The sequence below is a fragment of the Somniosus microcephalus genome, chromosome 6 (assembly GCF_052327205.1).
Source record: "Somniosus microcephalus isolate GS21.2 chromosome 6, FLI_Smic_1.0, whole genome shotgun sequence".
Taxonomy (NCBI): domain Eukaryota; kingdom Metazoa; phylum Chordata; class Chondrichthyes; order Squaliformes; family Somniosidae; genus Somniosus; species Somniosus microcephalus.
In genome coordinates, this window is record NC_140992.1 from 115,138,197 (window position 1) to 115,159,804 (window position 21,608).

Genomic DNA, 21,608 nt, shown 5'->3' on the forward strand with positions numbered 1-21,608 from the left:
AGACAGACAGACAGACAAACTCATTTATATATATAAAAATTATTTCTACTTTTTTCATAACAACATGCCCTCAAAAAACCCTCGGCACCGCCGGGCACTCCAGCTAGTTGAATATAAAAGCAAGGAGTTGGTGTTGAATTTGTAAAAGACAGTAGTTAAACCACAACTGAAGTATGTATGCAGTTCTCGGCAATCCATTGCAAGAAGCATATTGGAGACACGGGAAAAGTAGAGCGAGGAATCACTAGAATGAAACCAAAAAGGAAAAACTTGCATTTATATAATGTCTTTCTTATCCTCAAGATGTCCTAAAAGGTTTTACAGTCAGTACATTACTTCTGAAGTGTGGTTACTCTTGTGTTGTCGGCAGACATGGCAACCAGTTTGTACACAGAAGCAGCAATGAGATAATTGAGCAGTTAACCTGTTTTTTAGTGGTGTTCTTTGAGGGATAAATGTTGGTCAGAAGATCGGGACAACTTGCTCTTCTTTGAAAAATGCCATGGGATTATTTATGTCCAAATCAGCAGGCAGACAGGGCCTCGGTTAAAGTGTCAACTGAAAGACGGCACCTCCAACAGTGCAGCACTCTCTCAGTACTGCAGTGAAGTGTCAGCCTAGATTATGTGTTCAAGTCCTGGAGTGGGACTTAAACCCACAAATTTCTCACTCAGAAGAAAGAGTGCTACCACTGAGCCAAGGCAGGAATGCAAGGTTATAGTTCTGAAGAAAGGCCTGGAAATATTTAATTGCAGCAGAGGATATTAAGGGACATAAAATCATTGAATCTTACAGCACAGAAGGAGGCCATTTGACCTATAATGCTCTTTGAAAGAGTTATCCATTTAGTTCCACTCCTCTCGCTCTTTCCCCATAGCCCTGCAAAAAATTTCTTTGTCCAATTCCCTTTTGGAAGTTAATATTGAATCTGCTTCCACCACCTTTCAGGCAGTGCATTCCAGATCATAACAACTCGCTGCATAAAAAAAATCTCCTCATCTCCCCTCTGGTTCTTTTGCCAATTATCTTAAATCTGTGTCCTCTGGTTATCGACCATCCTGCCAGTGGAAACAGTTTCTCCTTAGTTACTCTATCAAAACTCTTCATGATTTTGAACATCTCTATTAAATCTCCCCTTAACCTTCTCTGCTCGAAGGAGAAGAACCCCAGCTTCTCTTGTCTCTCCACATAACTGAAACCCCTCAGCTCTGGTAACATTCTGGTAAATCTCCTCTGCACCCTCACTGACAGGAAAAGTAAATGGAAATGGGCTAACAGTAGGCCACTCCAGCTGAATAACTATATGGACCTGATAGACCTCCTTGTGTGCTGTGATTTCTATGATTTTGTAACCCGAGAAAGTCAGTCACCTTATTCCAGAGCATTCCTACACGTTGCACTTAGTGTCTGTCCACACCTCCAACACACTTTGGTCAACGACAAGTCATGTGGTCTGTATTTAAGAGTTTTTATATAAGATCAGAGCAATGTAATATTGTAGGGATGTAGCTCAGTGTACAGCGCATGACTGTAGGAATGATGTCCCGGCTTCAATCCCATGGTATCTCCAATCTCATTACCAAGTGGCTACTGAAGTCAAGTTAATCACATTTAAGTGTAAACATTCAAAATGAAAATGATAAAATACGGGAATAGTGCAAGGAAATGGGATTAGCATAGATAACTCCACTGTGCAGCTAGCCCTGGCACAGACACAATTGCTGAAGTTGCTACGACTCTATGATCTTTATCAAAGGCTTTTTTGCAAGTCCAGCTACACAATGTCATGAGTACAAGTCGTTCTTTCTTTTCAGAGCTACCTGCACCAGACCTGAGCTAAGACTGGCTGACGGACAAGGGAAAGACTCCAGCCTGCAGACACCATTCATCGCTCGGTCATACCTGAGCTATCGAAAGGAATTTCCAAATCGCCTCATTCTTCTCGTCTTCGACAGCACCGCTTCTCACCACCACTGCATGAGCTGGCACTCTTGCCCAGTGACATTCCTTGTAATTTTCAACAGGCTTTCTGGTACCATCTAAACACAGAAGCTCATAGTTTTGCGACTCAGCAGCTGAGAAAAACAATGCAAGAAAATACATTATCAGACAGGTTTGTACACTCCTCCCAACTCCTTGTCCCCATCCCAGCTCAGGCAATACAAGTTATATATCAGGTTTGGTAAATATAAAATGACAGTGTCTATGTAAATATCAGTGGGGTGGTGGCTGTGTATTACAGGCCCAACACACTGAAACAGTGGAGAGGAGGGGTGGGGGGGGGAGGATTTTAACCTGGAGGCATGAGTGGGTTTGGGTGCTGGTGGGGGTGTTAAAACCAGCAAAAATGTCAGCGCATCAGGAAGCCGGCTCCAACCTGCTGACTTCCGGGTTTAACTGGAGCGCGTTAGGGTGTTTGCGTACAACCCTCTCAAGAGAGGCAGGTTGCCTATTAACATAGGCTAATCAATCAATGGAGCGATATTTCAACTGACTTTTTCCCAGGCTTCCTGAAACTCACCAGTGAAGGCAAGGCGAGAACACAGCGGCAAAAGAGGAGTCTGAATCAGTCTCATGGACATACGAGAATAAAGGCTCAGTAATCACACATGTTTTCTTATCTGCTTGTGGGAAAGGGTTTGTTCACAGTACTTTTGCTGAAAGGTTGCTTTCTACACTTTGGAGGTTTTCTCAATCACCCCAGGATGGGTGGTGCTATGGCTGCCTTAGATTAGACCTTGGATGAAGACCAATATGATCAGCGCCATCACCAGCACCAGCCTGCTGTTCAGAGACCTGTAGCTGGATAGCAGAGAGGGCAGCAGAGAGGGGAGCAGAGAGGGGAGCAGCAGAGAGAGGAGGAGCAGAGGAGTACAGCTCACAGGAGGCATTACCCGTGACACAGGGTGTACAGGCAGAGGCTGAGTTTCCTTGACATGTCCGAACAGCAGTATCTCAGGAAGCTCAGGTGCTGGCAGACATCTGCAGCCTTAAAGTTGAAGACCTGCTGCCTACTGGACCTGGTAGCCACGCATTACCAGGGGCTATCAAAGTCACCGCCGCCCTCAACTTTTTTGCCTCTGGAATCATACAGGGCTCTGCCGGAGACATATCCAGGATCTGCTAGTTGGCTGCACACAAATGCATAAGACAGGTGACTGATGGCTTGTTTGCCAGGGCTGGTAATTACGTCAACCACGCCTGCGATAACATCAGTCAGAATGAGCAGGCGATCGGGTTTGCGGCTACGGTTGGCTTCCCACGGGTGCAGGGCATCATTGACTGCACCCACGTGGCAATCCGGACACCCCCAGATCAACCAGGAGTCTTTGTCAACTGCAAGGGCTTCCACTCCCTCAATGTGCAGCTGGTGTGCAACCACAAAAAGATATTTCTGCAGGTGTGTACAAGATTCCCGGGGAGCTGCCATGATGCTTTCGTTCTGTGGTAGTCCAAGCTCCCTGATCTCTTCGCACCTGCAAGCAGGCTTAAGGGGTAGCTGCTAGGAGAGAAGGGATACCCACTTCAAATTTGGCTCATGACACCCATCGGAAACCTGACCAATGAAGCTCAACAGCACTACAATGAATGCCATATGCCATCGGCATGCTGAGGATGTGCTTCAGGTGCCTAAATAGACCTGGAGGTGATGTTCAGTACGCACCAGCCAGGGTCTGCAGAATGGTCGTGGTGTGCTGCATTCCACACAACATTGCACAGCAGCGAGGTTTGGACCGGCAGGAGGAACAAGGCGAAGAGCACAGAGTCTCTTTGGATGATTCCGAGGAGGAGAAAGACAAGGAGGAGGAAGGTGATGATGGCAATGCACCACCAGCTGCTCACATTGCTGCCTGGGATGCCAGGAATTCCCTTATAAATGCAAGGTTAGGTTGCACCAGTCGACCCATGTCAGAAGCACATGCAACTCACTGAGAGCAGCGGCGAGAGCGGACCTGGTTGGGGACGGAGCAGAGCCAGGGCTATAAAAAGCGGAGGAGAGAGAAGAAAAAAATCAAGGAGTGACATCACAGGACAGCAGGTAGGTGATTGGTTGGTGAGTATTACAGTTTTTTTCAATCTCTAAGCTAGCTAAGAAACTGTAAATTGCTGTAACTTTACTTTATTAAATTAGTAACTAAAACTAAATAAACCAATTAAGTAATAAAGCTAAAATAATTGATTAATTTTTTTTAAATGAACTAATCAAATAAAGAAGGTTAGATAGAGATGGCAGGGCAGGTGGTGTGCCGTAACTGCAGCATGTGGGAGTTTGTGGAGACCAGCGAGATCCCGAGCAACCACATCTGCGGTAAGTGTCTGCAGCTCGAGGAACTTCAGCTCAGAGTTGTTGACCTGGAGTCTGAGGTGCAGACATTGTGAGGCATCAGGGAGGGGGAGAGTTACCTGGACACTTTGTTCCAGGAGGCAGTCACACGCCTTAGACTAAGTAGTACTTTAGAATTTGTCAATGGTCAGGGACAGGAGGGTGTGACCACAAGTCAGGAAGGTATAAGGACCCAGGATGTAGTAATGGAGGAGTCTCGGCCCTTGTCTTCAACCAACAGGTATGAGGTACTTGCTACCTGTGTGGATGAGAGCAAGGGCTGCAGGGTGGCTGAGCAAACTGACTATGGCACCATGGCGCAGGATGTCATTCAAGTGGGGGGAGCTGTGGTAGGGGACAGTACAGTCAGAGGGATAAATACTGTTTTCTGCAGCCGCGACTGGGAGTTCTGAAGGTTGTGTTGCCTGCCTGGTGCCAGGGTAAAGGATGTCTCCTCGGAGCTGGAGAAGAACTTGGAGTGGGAGGGGGAGGATCCAGTTGTCGTTGTCCATGTAGGAACCAATGACATAGGTAGAACTAGGAATGAGGTTCTGCTGAGAGAGTTTGAGGAGCTTGGGTCGAAATTAAAATGCAGAACCTCACAGGTAATAATCTCTGGATTGTTACCTGAGCCACACGCAAATTGCAAGAGGGACAAACAGATTAGAAGGTTAAATGCGTGTCTCAAAGAGTGGTGTGGGAAGAAGGGGTTTCAATTCATGGGGCACTGGCACCAGTACTGGGGAAAGAGGGAGCTGTTCCGTGGGGACAGGCTCCACTTAAACCAGGCTGGGACCAGTGTCCTGGTGAATCGAATAACTAGGGCGATAGATAGGGCTTTAAACTAATAAAGTGGGGGTGGGAGGATTCAGGAAAGGGTAAATTCAAAAGCAGTAAGAGAAGTGTCAAGGCTGTATAGCAGAGTAGTGAACTGGGTAAAGATAAGCAGAGTGGGTCAGGAAGGAGCAGAAAGATTAATTAAGTTAATAGGGCATTAGTGACTAAAGTGACGTCAGGGAAAAATAGAATAAAGTTAAAACTAAAGGTACTATGGCCGCGGAATTCGGTATGTTAGTGCCTCCGGTTAGCGCTTGGCAGGGGCACTAACGGGGTGCTAAGGGGTTAGAGCCCCGGGCGCGGCAAATGCAGCGACGCCTGCGAACTTCAGTGCCGGTTTAGCGCTGGCGCTCTGTTATTGCCCTGGATGGAAAATTGACTCTCACCCCCTGCTTTATCACCTCGCGCCAACAATGTCAGCAAGAAGAGGCATTGTGAACTCGGCTGGCAGCTTTGGGAGCGGTAATTAAAGGGAATGCTTTTCAGCTCGTGCAACTTTTATTATTTGCACCAGTCTGGTGCCTGCACAAAGTTTTTAATGTTTCATTGGTGCAAGATGTCCAAGCCCTCCGCTTTGTGAGAGTGATTGGGGCTTTAATGGCAGTCGCCCAGGTCGCCTTGCAAAACAGAACTGACGACACCTAGCTTGTGCAGCATCATTGACCCTTCCCTTTAAGTGAGGGAAGCAGCTTCTGTGATGAAAGAGCGCCATTTACAGCGCGCTCGAAATTGTTCAGCGCTCTGCCGCTACCTCCCCGCTCTAGGACTTTAGTGCCCTAAGAGAAGTGTTCAGCGCTTGATTTAGCATTCCACTTCCCTCTTGGAGCGCTAAAACTGAATTTCACGGGAGGCGAGAATGATTAGCGCCTGGTGCTAATTTTTCAACTTTTAAAGTTTTAGCGCTCTAAATGGGGCTATACTGAATTTCTCCCCCTATATTGGAATGCATGAAGCATTTGCAACAAAATAGAGGAATTAATAGCGCAGATAGAAATAAATGGGTTTGATTTAATAGCCATTACAGAGACATGGTTGCAGAGTGACCAATGTTGGGAACTAAATATTCCAGGATATTTGACTTTTAGAAGAGGCAGGCAGAATGGAAAAGGAGAAGGGGTAGCCCTGATAATAAGGAAGGGAGTAAAGACAGCAGAGAGAAAGGATTTTGGCTTGGAAAAACAAAATGTAGAATCAGTTTGGGAGGAGCTAAGAAATAACAAGGGGCAGAAAACACTAGTGGGAGTGGTTTATAGGCCCCCTAATGGCCAAATGGCCTACGCCTGCTCCTATTTCTTATGTTCTTATGTTCTTCCCGCCCTCCCCACCGCCCCCCCCCCCTCACACTGCCACTGACACAAATCAGTCCTGCAAACAACCAGCTAACCCATGCACATCCCCCCATTGCTCCCCATGAATTTATGTCTTCCCAATCATCATCAAGGGCAAATTGCCACCCAGCAACCAAGAATAGGCAAGACGGGAAAATGATGCAAAAGAATAATATTTATATTCTTTAACTTAACAACAGAAACTTAACAACATTATCACACAGCCATATGCATATCCTTGTGCAACTACAAAGCTTTCCTCTTCCTTTTCCTTCTACTCCTACGTGGTGCAACCCCTGTGGCTGCTCTGATCCCTACTCTGACTGCTGAGATACTCTTGGCCAACGACCTCTGGGTTGTGGAGTCTGTGAGGTCCCAGCCAAAGACTGCTCCGCCTGCCCCTGTGCAGGGGCAGACTCAGCCATTGGGAAATGAGGCAGCATGTGGACTACTGACTGAGGGGGGGGGACAAGGGGTAAGAATTGGAAATGCTTTGAGTGGTGTCCCCACTTCCATGTCCCCTATCACCATCATCCCTCTCATGGTCCAGCCGCTGCTACCATTGTGCTGGTGCAGATCAGTGCGACACTGTAAGGCCAAGGCTAAGGTATCTGTCATCCTATTTAAGGTGGCAGACATGTTGTCATCCAGAGTCTGCACGGCCGTGTTCAAGGTGTGCATGGACTCATTTGATTGGAGCATTTGATGTTCCACGGAGCTGGCCACTCTATCCGTGCAAGAAGACATCATCGCAATGCCCTGTGACATCATCCCACTCATGCTTGAGCTGGACTGTCAATGCATCGCACATTGTCTGCTCCTGCTCAACGATTCTCCTTTTCATCGACGACCCTGGGGTGCAGCATCTGTGTCCAGCTGAGCAGCAAGGGTTGCACCCTCCGACGTGGACTCTCCACTGCTGTCCCTCTCTCCACCATCTGCTCTTGCTCACTTGTGAAGTGTGAGTCACCAGGTGAAAACCCAATTATCTCTCTAACAGGTCCCACCGAAGTGCGAGTATCTGAGCTGGTGCATGGTAAGCATGTGCACCCTCAGGAGGACTCAGCTCCTCTGAGGAATCATCATCGGCAACCTTCTCCGACTTCTGCTGCACCCGTGAAGGCACTGTCGGAGATAAAAGACGTGAATTAGTCCTGGCAAGGTAAGAATGCTGGAAGTTATCATGATGAAGATGACCATATTTCACTCATTGTTGAAAACAAGTCAATATGACTGAGTGTTGCATGACATATGGGTCGCTGATATTTAATTATGTCACCAGGTAGCTGGGAGCTCTCCGTCTCCCCATCTCCGACGGCCAGGGACACTGAAACTCCATTTATCTCCAGCCCCTCCAACTCTGCATTTGTGAGCTGGGAAATGTGTGGAGGCCCACCTCCGGCTCACTCCCTCTCCCTCGTGTTCTATGCTCTCTTCTGCAACGAGGAAACCTCTGCGTGAGTGTAATGGCATGTGTTCACCCGATGGATGCAGTGCATTTGGTATGGGTGATGTAGTGTCCGCGTATAAATAACACACGGACTGCAGGAGAACGGTAATAACAGGTGTTTACTGAACAGAGGGTATGCTGGAACTAACTGTACAAATTACTACACGGTGTTATATACAGGTGTGGTCACTACTGGTACTGCAGTATACAGGGGCTGTAAAAGATAGTTCCTCTCTTAAAGGTACATACATTACAGGTGACTATGAGGAACAGGCAGAAATTGCATAGGATGAGGGTGAATGGCAGTGATGGATGGATAGATGAGGATGTGAGGAAGTGCATAGAAAGAGAAGGATGGGTGGGCGTGCAAGGCAAGTGGGTGTGAGGAGTGATGTGATGGATTAGGCTTGACAAGGCGGAGTGAGTGGTTGGGGTGATGTGCACAGCAGGGTGGAGGTGAATATACAACTGTACCCACCTTTCCTGACCTGGTTAGGTTATTAAAGCGCTTCCTATACTGAATTCAGGCGTGTGGCACTATGCTACTGCTGCTGACCTCCTGGGCCACCTCCAACCTTGCCTCCTTGGTATCGCCAGCAGGTTTCTTCCTCCCATTGCTGGAGAAGAGTATCTCTCTGCGGCTCCTCATAGCCCCCCGCAGCACATCAAGGGAGGCATCATTGAAATGCGGAGCAACATTTGCCTGCCTCAAATCCATCATTTAACTACCTGTTCCTTTGTTGCAAACTCCAACTCCTCCAAATTCCATCTTCAGATTGTCCCTTTAAATAGTGGAGTTGAGATTGCGTCAGGCGGGCCCTCCTCACACCCGCTGCCATGCCCTCCTCACACCCGCTGCGGTGCACTCCTCACACATGCTGCAATGCCCTCCTCACACCCGCTGCCGTGCACTCCTCACACCCGCTGCCGTGCCCTCCTCACACCCGCTGCAGTGCACTCCTCACACCCGCTGCCGTGCACTCCTCACACCCACTGCCGTGCACTCCTCACACCCGCTGCCGTGCACTCCTCACACCCGCTGCCGTGCACTCCTCACACCCGCTGCCATGCATTCATCACAACCGCTGCCGTGCACTCATCACACCTGCTGCCGTGCACTCATCACACCCGTTGCCGTGCATTCATCACACCTGCTGCCGTGCACTCCTCACGCCCGCTGCCGTGCACTCCTCACACCCGCTGCCGTGCACATCTCACACCCGTTGCTGCACACTCATCACACCAGCTGCCGTGCACTCCTCACACCCGCTGCTGTGCACTCCTCACACCCGCTGCCGTGCATTCATCACACCCGCTGCCGTGCACTCATCACACCCGCTGCCGTGCACTCCTCACACCCGCTGCCCTGCACTCATCACACCCGCTGCCGTGCAGTCCTCACACCCGCTGCCGTGCATTCATCACACCCGCTGCCGTGCATTCATCACACCCACTGCCCTGCAATCATCACACCTGCTGCCATGCACTCCTCACACCCGCTGCCGTGCACTGAACGGCAAACTCGGAAGTAAAATGCCAATGAACTGGCTGCGTTAAAAAGCCACCGACAGAAACACTGAAATTACTTCCTGGTTTCCTGCGCGATATCACTGCTCCACTGCACCTAACATGTCTTTAAGTAATTATCAGGGCTATTAGTGTATCACAGACCCAACACACTGATAGTGTATCACAGGCCCAACACACTGACAGTGCATCACAGACCCAACACACTGACAGTGTATCACAGACCCAACACACTGACAGTGAATCACAGACCCAGCACACTGACAGTGTATCACAGACCCAACACACTGACAGTGTATCACAGACCCAACACACTGACAGTGAACCACAGACCCAGCACACTGACAGTGTATCACAGACCCAACACACTGACAGTGAATCACAGACCCAGCACACTGACAGTGTATCACAGACCCAACACACTGACAGTGAATCACAGACCCAGACACTGACAGTGTATCACAGACCCAACACACTGACAGTGTATCACAGACCCATCACACTGACAGTGCATCACAGACCCAACACACTGACAGTGTATCACAGACCCATCACACTGACAGTGCATCACAGACCCAACACACTGACAGTGTATCACAGACCCATCACACTGACAGTGTATCACAAACCCAACACACTGACAGTGTATCACAGACCCATCACACTGACAGTGTATCACAGGCCCAACACACTGACAGTGTATCAAAGGCCCAACACACTGACAGTATATCACAGACCCAACACACTGACAGTGTATCACAAACCCAACACACTGACAGTGTATCACAGGCCCAACACACTGACAGTGTATCACAGACCCAACACACTGACAGTGTATCAGACCCAACACACTGACAGTGTCTGTGACCCCCTAATTGTGATTGCCCTCCCGGGGCACTTACCTTGGACCAGGGACCATTCCCTCTGGTCCCCCGGTGGTAGCTTCCTGCCACCCAATTGTAGTAGCCAGGCAGCCACTTGCTGGCCGTTTTTGACAGCAAGCGACATGCTAATGAGGCCAATAAATGGTTGTAATCTATGGGGTGGAAATGCCATTCCCAGAGCAGTGCTGTCAAAGGGGGGCTTTGCGCAGTGCAATTTTGAGCAGTGCAACACACACAGGGAACCTCCTTAGCCTGACATCCCCTCATTATCTTATTGCAGGTGTGCAGTTTGTGTGGCCCTCTCAGAGTAGGTGCAATACAGATCCTCATTTTTGCCTTCATGGCTACCCCCGGCCTACCTCAGTGACCTCATTCAGCCATGTGTCCTGTGCGCACCCTCGATTCCTCTACTTTCTGCTCCACTATCAGCAGTCACTCCTTCAGCCTTCTGGAACCCCCCTCTCTTGGCAACACCCACTTGTTACTACCCCACCCCACCCCAACCCCCATTTTCAAAGGCTTCCTACTTACCCTTTCCTTTAAGCATGCACCTCACCTCCCCCTCCACCACCCACCACTTCCAGCTCAGTGTCCAGTCTATGTTGGGCCACTACTTGTAAAGTACCCTTTGTCCAAGAGAAGAGCTACAGAAATGTGTGTTGTTGCACAGATTCACCTACCCGGCACTGTGGTATGTTTCACAAAGGCCACTTCTCCAGCATCATCCTTCAAACACCTAGAAAGAAGTAACCACACCAGTCAGTTTACCATACAGAGCCAGTCTCATCTCTGACCCAGGGGCTTAGTAACATAGTAAGTCATTTGCACAAGTCTCTAGCGGGTTTGGACATAGAACAACATGCAATCAAGAGATGTTATCACATCAGTTGTTACACCTTTTTATATTTAATTATGAAGAAATGGCAAAATATAACGGTAAAAGCCCATATCATCGCCAAACTCTCCGGTGTACAATGGACAACCTTCCCCGTGACTATGGACAAACCCCTGCTGCACCACTGACAAGCCTCCACTGTACCATAAACAACATCCCCCATACTATTGACAAACATCACAACGACCCCACCTCCCCTCACACTGACTTCCAGGCCAGGTACAACACAGGTTAAGTGCAAAGTAAGGTTCCCTCCATAGTGTTCCAGCAAGTAATCTCAGGTCGGGCACAACAACAACTTGCATTTAAGTAGCTACTTTCATGTAGAAAAATGTGCTAAAGCGTTTCACAGATTGGTGAGGAGAGAAAAGGATGCTGAGCCAAAGAAGGAGAGATCAGGAGGGCTGACCAAAATCTTGATCAAAGACGTGGGTTTTAACTCATTCCTAAAGCACGGGGGTGAGATCGAGAGGTGAATGGGTTTAGGGAGGGAATTCCAGAGTGGGGCCCACACAGTTGAATAGTGGAGTGAAGGTGTGGGGAAGGGAATGTGCAAGAAGGTAAAGAATCAGAGGAAGGGAAAGTTTTGGGGCAAGGGAGTTGATTGTGGGGCTGATGGAAGTGACAGAAATGGGGAGGGGTGAAGCCATGAATGGATTTAAACACAAAGATGAGATTTTAAATGTGATGCGTTGGGGGACTGGGAACCACGCAGGTCACTGAGGACAGGATGTTGGGCCAGTTGGGATCAGGCGCGGGTAGCAGAGTTTTGGATGAACTGAAGGTTATGGAGGATGGAAAACTGGCCAGAAAACCATGGGTAGCAAAGGCGTGTATGAAGATTACAATGACAGATGGAGTGAGATAAGGCAGGGGTACAGGACACATTCAATACAAAGGAGTGTCGTCCCGATTCTGCTCCAACAATGCTGCAATGTGCCTCAGTCCAAACCTCAGACAGTGCCACTGTTGCAGTCGGATGACATTTTTCCATTTCCCACAGCTACCATCTCCTTGGAGTGCTACAATTCGCCTCAAACCTCTAGGTTATGGAGGGGCAGGGCAGCCAGGATTTCTGTTCCTTAGCATTATCTTGCTATCTCTGTTGGGAATTGCCTTTGTTTGTTTTATTCATTCTCCAGTTATGGGTGTTGCTAGCCCTAGCAAGGCCGGCATTTATTGTCCATCCCTAGTTACCCTTGAGATGGTGGTGGTGAGCCTTCTTCTTGAACCATTCTATGTGGTGAAGCTACTCCCACAGCGCTGATAGGTAGGGAGATCCAGGATTTTGATCCAGTGATGATGAAGGAACAGCAATATATGTCCAAGTCAAGATGACATGTGACTTGAAGGGGAACTTGGAGGTGACGCTGTTCCCATGCACCTGCTGTCCTTGTCCTTCTAAGTGGTGGAGGTCGTGGGTTTGGGAGGGGCTCCCAAAGATACTTTGATGAGTTGCTGTAGCACATCCTGTAGATAGCACACACAGCAACCACGATGTGCTGTTGGTGGAGGGAGTGGATGAGGTGCCAATCAAGCAGGCTGCTGTGTCCTAAATAGTGTAGAGCTTCATGAGTGATGTTGGAGCTTGACCCATCCAGGCAACTGGAGAGTATTCCATCACACTCCACCCATGCCTTATGGATAGTGGAGAGGCTATGGGGAGTCAGGAGGTGAACCATTCACTGCAGAAAATCCAGCTTGCTCTAGTAGCCACAGCATTGATGTGGATTGTCCAGTTCAGTTTCTGATCAATGGTTACCCCATGGATGTTGATGGAGGGAAGTTCATTGCTAAAGCAACTGAAGATAGTTAGGCAAAAAGCGTTGTCCTGAGCAACTTTTGCAGCGATGTCCTGCAACTGAGATGATTGGCCTTCAACAACACAACCATCTTCCTTTGTGCTAGGTATGACTCCAGCCATGGGAGAGTTTTGCCCATGATCCCCAAAATACCCCTAAAATACAGGCTAAGTAATATAACATATACTTTAAAAATGCCCCTAGAATACAAGGTGAATAGTCTACCATTTAACCACCTCCCATTTTCCACTCAAGCACTTTACAGAATCATTCTGCTTAATCTCTCTCTTTCTCAAACACACACACATGTACTTTTCCCTTCCTCCTGCCCTTTATTACGTTTCTTTTTAAATGCTGTTCATCTGTAATTTCTTCCAGTTCTGATGAAGGGTCCACACCTGAAACCTTAACTCATCTGTTGCCTCCACACATGCTGACTGACCAGCTGAGTGTTTCCAGCAGTTTTTATTTTTGAACAGTATCTCATGTGGGTTAAAAAAGAAAATTAAACACTGGCTGGAGAGGTTCAAGAACATCTTTACCTAATTGTCAGTGGATACATGTTGCTCAATAGGTCCCTAATACCAACCAATTAAAAAGGAAGAGATTTGAATTTGTTTCGACTAAGCTGCATCCAATAACCAGAGGAATGGAACTTGCTGTTCCAGCCTTCAGAAACGTGGAATACCTACTGAAATGCTCCTGAATAATCATAGTAGGGTTCAACGTGTGATCGTTTGCAGTGATTCCCATCTGTTCCTTTACACAGTGCACACAGCTTAGGGAAATTCGGCTCGGCACCTGGAACACAGCTGGAGGAGAAGAATTTTTCCACAACTGGAAACAAAATGGAAATGAATATACAGTAAGTGAGGGATTGGACTCCATGCCATAGGTGAGCAGAGCTCAAAAACTCAAATAGGAAGTGGAAGAACAAAGGGGAAAGTAACTTCTGCAAAATAAACACAAAGGCCTTCATTACACGAGGTTTGTGGTGTATGAGCCCCAAGTAATCCCTCCACACTCCCACTGCTGCTGTGACAGCTCGAGCCTGATCCCTCCTACTGCTGCGGTGATGCCTACTCTCCATCCTTCAGCTGGTCCCATCAGATATCCTTCTGGTTCAGGCGCCCACTTCTTCCCATCCTGTCATCTCTTCACAAAGAAACAAACACAAAGAGACAGAGGTAAGAAATAGGGAAAGTGGAAAAGAAGGAAGAACAGAGGGAAGCAACAGGGAGACAAAAGAGTGGAGAGATAGAGAGGTGAGGTGGAAGAAAGAGAAGCAAAAGACAAAAGAGAGACAGAAACGGAGAGCGAGCGAACCAACAGAAGAGAAAAGGTGAGTGAGTTAGTGCCAACCAGAAAAGATGAGAATAGAGGGAACCAGGAGAGGAAGAGAAATAGAAAAGGAAAGAGAGAAAAAAAAGAAGGGCAGAGGGGAGAGAGCAACAGAAGGGAGAAAAAGTGGAGAGAGAGAAGGATGGGTGAGAAAGACAAAGAAAGGAAGGAGGAAGGAGGGACACAGAGTGGAAGGAGAGAGACAAACAAAGAAGTGAAGAGTGGAGAGAAAGGGAAGAGGAAAGAAGGGAAGAAAAAAGGAAGGTTAGAGATAGGAAGAGCAAAAGGCAAAGGAAGCCGGGGAGAGGGACAAGGGAAGTCGGGGAGACAGACAGAAGGATAGCAAGAAAGAGAGAATGGGGATAGAAGGGAGAGAGAAAAGGGGAGAGAAGAAGGGACAGAAAGGAAAGGGAGAGACAGATATAAAATAAAGATGTGAGAGACAAGGGATGGAGGTCAAGGGAGACAGAAGGGAAGGAAAGATAGAAGGGAATGAGGTGAGAGAGAGAGAGAGGTACAGAAGGGAAGGAAAAAGAGACAAAGGGAAGGAAATATGCAGAAGGGAAGATGAGTGGCATAAAAGAAAGAGAGATTCCAAAGGGGAGCAGATAGTGAGAAAAAAGAGGTGATGCACACAGAAGGTAATGAGAGAAATTATTTTTTGCTGGACTTAAACTATTTCCTTCAGACTTACCAGTATCACTAATCTTTATTCGAGGATGTGAGAAGTTGAGAGTCTTTTGATGGAGCCATTTTAAAGGATTTTAGGAAATATTGGGCCAGATTTTGCAGTCAAAATAAAGGTTTATGGGTAAATGGTACGGCAACTTCAGGCAATGTGTGGTTAAATGCCAATATCCAAAAGTTACTGCCCGAGTAGCGCCGCTCCGCCATTAGCTTCATGAAAATGGAATCTCGCTGCCTGCCTCACCATTGAAATGCATTGAATGGTGTGAAGTTGCTGTATTTGCACAGTAGATATGAATTATATTCACCACAGAAAGTTAAGTGTCGTCATTACAAGCATAAGTACCCTTTTAACAACGTGATAAGTGTTAATTACCGCCAATCAACCTCTCTGGCACTGAAAATGATCTATTACAAGTATGGAGTCTCATTCCTTCAGGTATTAATTGTTGTTGGAGATTTTTTAAATGTCAAATTAAAAACGTATTTTTTTACTTTTCCTTTCTGTCTCAGTTTTCTCTCTCTCTTAATCCAATCTTACTTTCCCTCTCTTTATTTCTCTTTCTGTACCAGATTTGACATTGAATTCACCCACTCTAATTTACACTTGCTCAGTCCTTGCACTGTTTATTTCCCAATCCTTCAATCTGATTGGTTAAGTAGATATGCAGTTGCGTGCCCTGTTCACTCAGATCCTAAATGCCCGGTTTCCCAGTTTTATCATTGCTCTGCCACATTAAGTACATATTGCAAATGACAGGTGTACCGTTACTTCCAGGTCTCTTTCTGCATCTCCTTTTGCTAATTCTAATCCATTCATTATATACTTGTAGCACATCTTTTCCCAATGTGTAACACTTTACATTTATCACAATTAAATGAAATCTGACTTCCATCCAATTGCATGATTGATCTAAATCCCTCCACAAATTATATTAAATGCATCTTCTATCTCGACTGTTCTCAACATTGAGAACGTTTTTGACAAAAGAAAGAAGGGCCGCATGTTACCTTTTTCAACAGGGATCACTCCATCCCAAGATGTTAGATTGTATTTCAGAATGGTTCCTATCGGGATGATCCAGCCAGCAGATTTACCTAGGCCAGTGTGGCAGGAATTTTTGCCCTCTAGATTTCGGAACCCAAAGTTGCTCCCTCGCTTTACCACTGCTACAGCGTAGTAGCAGGAGCTCCCTGTAACACACAATGCACCGTCAGTCATATCAGAACCATTGTTCACACCCACTCTATTTCCATATATTGGGGTATTTCTACATGTAATGCTGAAGATGAAATGAGGTGCTGGTGGCAACTCTGAAGAAAGACCTGGAAACAAATTTGAAGTCATAATATTGCTCGAATGTCGTAAAGCGTGGTAAGCAGGAAATTGAGAATAAATTATTGAGATCACTGCAGAGTGAGGTCTATCACAGGTTATTGAGATCGCTGTGGAGAGGGGTCTGTCACAGGTTATTGAGATCACTGGAGAGAGGGGTCTACCACAGGTTATTGAGATCGCTGTAGAGAGGGGTCTATCACAGGTTATTCAGATCACTCTGGAACGGGGTCTATCACAGGTTGTTGAGATCACTGGGGAGTGCGATTTATCAGAGGTTATTGAGATCACTCTGGACAGGGGTCTATCACAGGTCATTGAGATCACTGGAGAGAGGGGTCTACCACAGGTTATTGAGATTGCTGTAGAGAGGGGTCTATCACAGGTTATTGAGATCACTGTGGAGAGGGGTCTATCAGAGGTTGTTGAGATCACTGTAGAGAGGGGTCTATCACGGGTTATTGAGATCACTGTAGAGAGGGGTCTATCACGGGTTATTGAGATCACTGTGGAGAGGGGTCCATCACAGGTTGTTGAGATCACTGTGGAGAGGGGTCTATCACAGGTTATTGAGATCACTGTAGGGAGGGGTCTATCACGGGTTATTGAGATCACTGTGGAGAGGGGTCTATCACAGGTTATTGAGATCACTGTAGAGAGGGGTCTATCACAGGTTATTGAGATCACTGTAGAGAAGGGTCTATCACAGGTTATTGAGATCACTGTAGAGAGGGGTCTATCACAGGTTATTGAGATCACTGTGAAGAGGGGTCTATCACAGGTTATTGAGATCACAGTGGAGAGGGGTCTATCACAGGTTAGTGAGATCACTGTAGAGAGGGGTCTATCACAGGATAGTGAGATCACTGTAGAGAGGGGTCTATCACAGGTTAGTGAGATCACTGTAGAGAGGGGTCTATCACAGGATAGTGAGATCACTGTAGAGGGGGGTCTATTACAGGTTAGTGAGATCACTGTAGAGAGGGGTCTATCACAGGATAGTGAGATCAATGTAGAGAGGGGTCTATCACAGGTTACTGAGATCACTGTAGAGAGGGGTCTATCACAGGTTATTGAGATCACTGCAGAGAGGGGTCTATCACAGGTTATTGAGACCACTGTAGAGAGGGGTCTATCACAGGTTAGAAAGATCACTGTAGAGGGGGGTCTATCACAGGTTAGTGAGATCAATGTAGAGGGGTGTCTATCACAGGTTATTGAGATCACTGTGGAGAGGGGTCTATCACAGGTAGTGAGATCACTGTAGAGAGGGGTCTATCACAGGTTATTGAGATCACTGTGGAGAGGGGTCTATCACAGGTTATTGAGATCACTGTGGAGAGGGGTCTATCACAGGTTATTAAGATCACTGTGTAGAGGGGTCTATCACAGTTTATTGAGATCACTGTAGAGAGGGGTCTATCACAGGTTATTGAGATCACTGTGGAGAGGGGTCTATCACAGGTTATTGAGATCACTGTGGAGAGGGGACTATCACAGGTTATTGAGATCACTGTGGAGAGGGGTCTATCACAGGTTATTGAGATCACTGTGGAGAGGGGTCTATCACAGGTTATTGAGATCACTGCAGAGAGGGGTCTATCACAGGTTATTGAGATCACTGTGGAGAGGGGTCTATCACAGATTATTGAGATCACTGCAGAGAGGGGTCTATCACAGGTTATTGAGATCACTCTGGACAGGGGTCTATCACAGGTTATTGAGATCACTGTAGAGAGGGGTCTATCACAGGTTATTGAGATCACTCTGGACAGGGGTCTATCACAGGTTATTGAGATCACTGTAGAGAGGGGTCTATCACAGGTTAGTGACATTACTGGGGAGAGGGGTCTATCACAGGTTATTGAGATCACTGTAGAGAGGGGTCTATCACAGGTTATTGAGATCACTGCAGAGAGGGGTCTATCACAGGTTATTGAGATCACTGTGGAGAGGGGTCTATCACAGGTTATTGAGATCACTGTAGAGGGGGATCTATCACAGGTTAGTGAGATCACTGTAGAGAGGGGTCTATCACAGGTTAGTGAGATCACTGTAGAGAGGGGTCTATCACAGGTTACTGAGATCACTGTAGAGAGGTGTCTATCACATGTTAGTGAGATCACTGTAGAGAGGGGTCTATCACAGGTTATTCAGGTCACTGTGGAGAGGGATCTATCACAGGTTATTGAGATCATTGTGGAGAGGGGTCTATCACAGGTTATTGAGATCACTGTAGAGAGGGGTCTATCACGGGTTATTGAGATCACTGTAGAGAGGGGTCTATCACAGGTTAGTGAGATCACTGTGGAGAGCGGTCTATCACAGGTTATTGAGATCACTGTGGAGAGGGGTCTATCACAGGTTATTGAGATCACTGGGGAGAGGGATTTATCAGAGGTTATTGAGATCACTCTGGACAATAGTCTATCACAGGTTATTGAGATCACTGTAGAGAGGGGTCTATCACACGTCAGTGAGATCACTGGGGTGAGGGGTCTATCACAGGTTATTGAGATTACTGTGGAGAGGGGTCTGTCACAGGTTATTGAGAACACTGCAGAGAGGGGCCTATCACAGGTTATTGCGATCACTGTGGAGAGGGGTCTGTCACAGGTTATTGAGATCACTGTAGAGAGGGGTCTATCACAGGTTATTGCGATCACTGTGGAGAGGGTCTATCACAGGTTATTGAGATCACTGGGGAGAGCGATTTATCAGAGGTTATTGAGATCACTCTGGACAGGGGTCTATCACAGGTTATTGAGATCACTGGAGAGAGGGGTCTATCACAGGTTATTGAGATCGCTGTAGAGAGGGGTCTATCACAGGTTATTCAGATCGCTGTAGAGAGGGGTCTATCACAGGTTATTGAGATCGCTGTAGTGAGGGGTCTATCACAGGTTATTGAGATCACTGTGGCAAGGGGTCTATCACAGGTTATTCAGATCACTGTGGAGAGGGGTCTATCACAGGTTATTGAGATCACCGTAGAGAGGGGGCTGTCACAGGTTATTGAGATCACTGTGGGGAGGGGCCTATCACGGGTTATTGAGATCACTGTAGAGGGGGGTCTATCACAGGTTAGTGAGATCACTGTAGAGAGGGCTCTATCACAGCTTATTGCGATCACTTTGGATAGGGGTCTATCACAGGTTATTGAGATCACTGTAGACAGGGGTGTATCACAGGTAGTGAGATCACTGTAGAGGGGGGTCAATCACAGGTTAGTGAGATCACTGTAGAGAGGGGTCTATCACAGGTTAGTGAGATCACTGTAGAGAGGGGTCTATCACAGGTTACTGAGATCCCTGTAGAGAGGGGTCTATCACAGGTTAGAAAGATCACTGTAGAGGGCGGTCTATCACAGGTTAGTGAGATCAATGTGGAGCGGTGTCTATCACAGGTTAGTGAGATCATTGTGGAGAGGGGTCTATCACAGGTTATTGAGGTCGCTGTAGAGAGGGGTCTATCACAGGTTATTGAAATCATTGTAGAGAGGGGTCTATCACAGGTTATTGAGATCGCTGTAGAGAGGGGTCCATTACAGGTTATTGAGCTCACAGTGGAGAGGGGTCTATCACAGGTTATTGAGATCACTGTGGAGAGGGGTCTATCACAGGTTATTGAGATCACTGTGGAGAGGGTCTATCACAGTTTATTGAGATCACTGTAGAGAGGGGTCTATCACAGGTTATTGAGATCATTGTGGAGAGGGGGATCTATCACAGGTTAGTGAAATCACTGTAGAGAGGGGTCTATCACAGGTTATTGAGATCAATGTGGAGGGGTGTCTATCACAGGTTATTGAGATCACTGTGGAGAGGGGCCTATCACAGGTTATTGAGATCAATGTGGAGGGGTGTCTATCACAGGTTATTGAGATCAATGTGGAGAGGGGCCTATCACAGGTTATTGAGATCAATGTGGAGGGGTGTCTATCACAGGTTATTGAGATCACTGTGGAGAGGGGTCTATCACAGGTAGTGAGATCACTGTAGAGAGGGGTCTATCACAGGTTATTGAGATCAGTGTAGAGGGGGATCTATCACAGGTTAATGAAATCACTGTAGAGAGGGGTCTATCACAGGTAAGTGAGATCACTGTAGAGAGGGTTCTTTCACAGGTTAGAGAGATCACTGTAGAGGGCGGTCTATCACAGGTTAGTGAGATCACTGTAGAGGGGTGTCTATCACAGGTTAGTGGGATCATTGTAGAGAGCGGTCTATCACAGGTTATTCAGGTCATTGTGGAGAGGGATCTATTACAGGTTATTGAGATCACTGTGGAGAGGGGTCTATCACAGGTTATTGAGATGACTGGGGAGAGGGGTCTATCACAGGTTATTGAGATCACTGTGGAGAGGGGTCTATCACAGGTTATTCAGGTCATTGTGGAGAGGGATCTATTACAGGTTATTGAGATCACTGTGGAGAGGGCTCTATCACAGGTTATTGAGATCAATGTGGAGAGGGGTCTGTCACAGGTTATTGAGATCACTGTAGAGAGGGGTCTATCACAGGTTATTGCGATCACTGTGGAGAGGGTCTATCAGAGGTTATTGAGATCACTGGGGAGAGCGATTTATCAGAGGTTATTGAGATCACTCTGGACAGGGGTCTATCACAGGTTATTGAGATCACTGGAGAGAGGGGTCTATCACAGGTTATTGAGATCGCTGTAGAGAGGGGTCTATCACAGGTTATTGAGATCGCTGTAGAGAGGGGTCTATCACAGGTTATTGAGATCGCTGTAGTGAGGGGTCTATCACAGGATATTGAGATCACTGTGGCGAGGGGTCTATCACAGGTTATTCAGATCACTGTGGAGAGGGGTCTATCACAGGTTATTGAGATCACCGTAGAGAGGGGGCTGTCACAGGTTATTGAGATCACTGTGGGGAGGGGCCTATCACGGGTTATTGAGATCACTGTAGAGGGGGGTCTATCACAGGTTAGTGAGATCACTGTAGAGAGGGCTCTATCACAGCTTATTGCGATCACTTTGGATAGGGGTCTATCACAGGTTGTTGAGATCACTGTAGACAGGGGTGTATCACAGGTAGTGAGATCACTGTAGAGGGGGGTCTATCACAGGTTAGTGAGATCACTGTAGAGAGGGGTCTATCACAGGTTAGTGAGATCACTGTACAGAGGGGTCTATCACAGGTTACTGAAATCCCTGTAGAGAGGGGTCT

At 47.2% G+C, this 21,608-nt stretch overlaps 1 protein-coding gene across 1 annotated transcript in view; it reads right to left on the reverse strand.

Moving 5' to 3' along the window:
• Positions 1 to 21,608, reverse strand: part of LOC147116018 (serotransferrin-2-like) — a 129,453-nt gene that overhangs the window by 40,445 nt on the left and 67,400 nt on the right. The window contains exons 4-7 of the mRNA XM_085990728.1: positions 16,087 to 16,269; positions 13,740 to 13,884; positions 11,031 to 11,086; positions 1,903 to 2,075 (exon numbers count right to left, since the gene is read on the reverse strand). Of these exons, the coding sequence (XP_085846854.1) occupies positions 1,903 to 2,075; positions 11,031 to 11,086; positions 13,740 to 13,884; positions 16,087 to 16,269 (557 nt within the window). The remainder of the gene's footprint in view (positions 1 to 1,902; positions 2,076 to 11,030; positions 11,087 to 13,739; positions 13,885 to 16,086; positions 16,270 to 21,608) is intronic.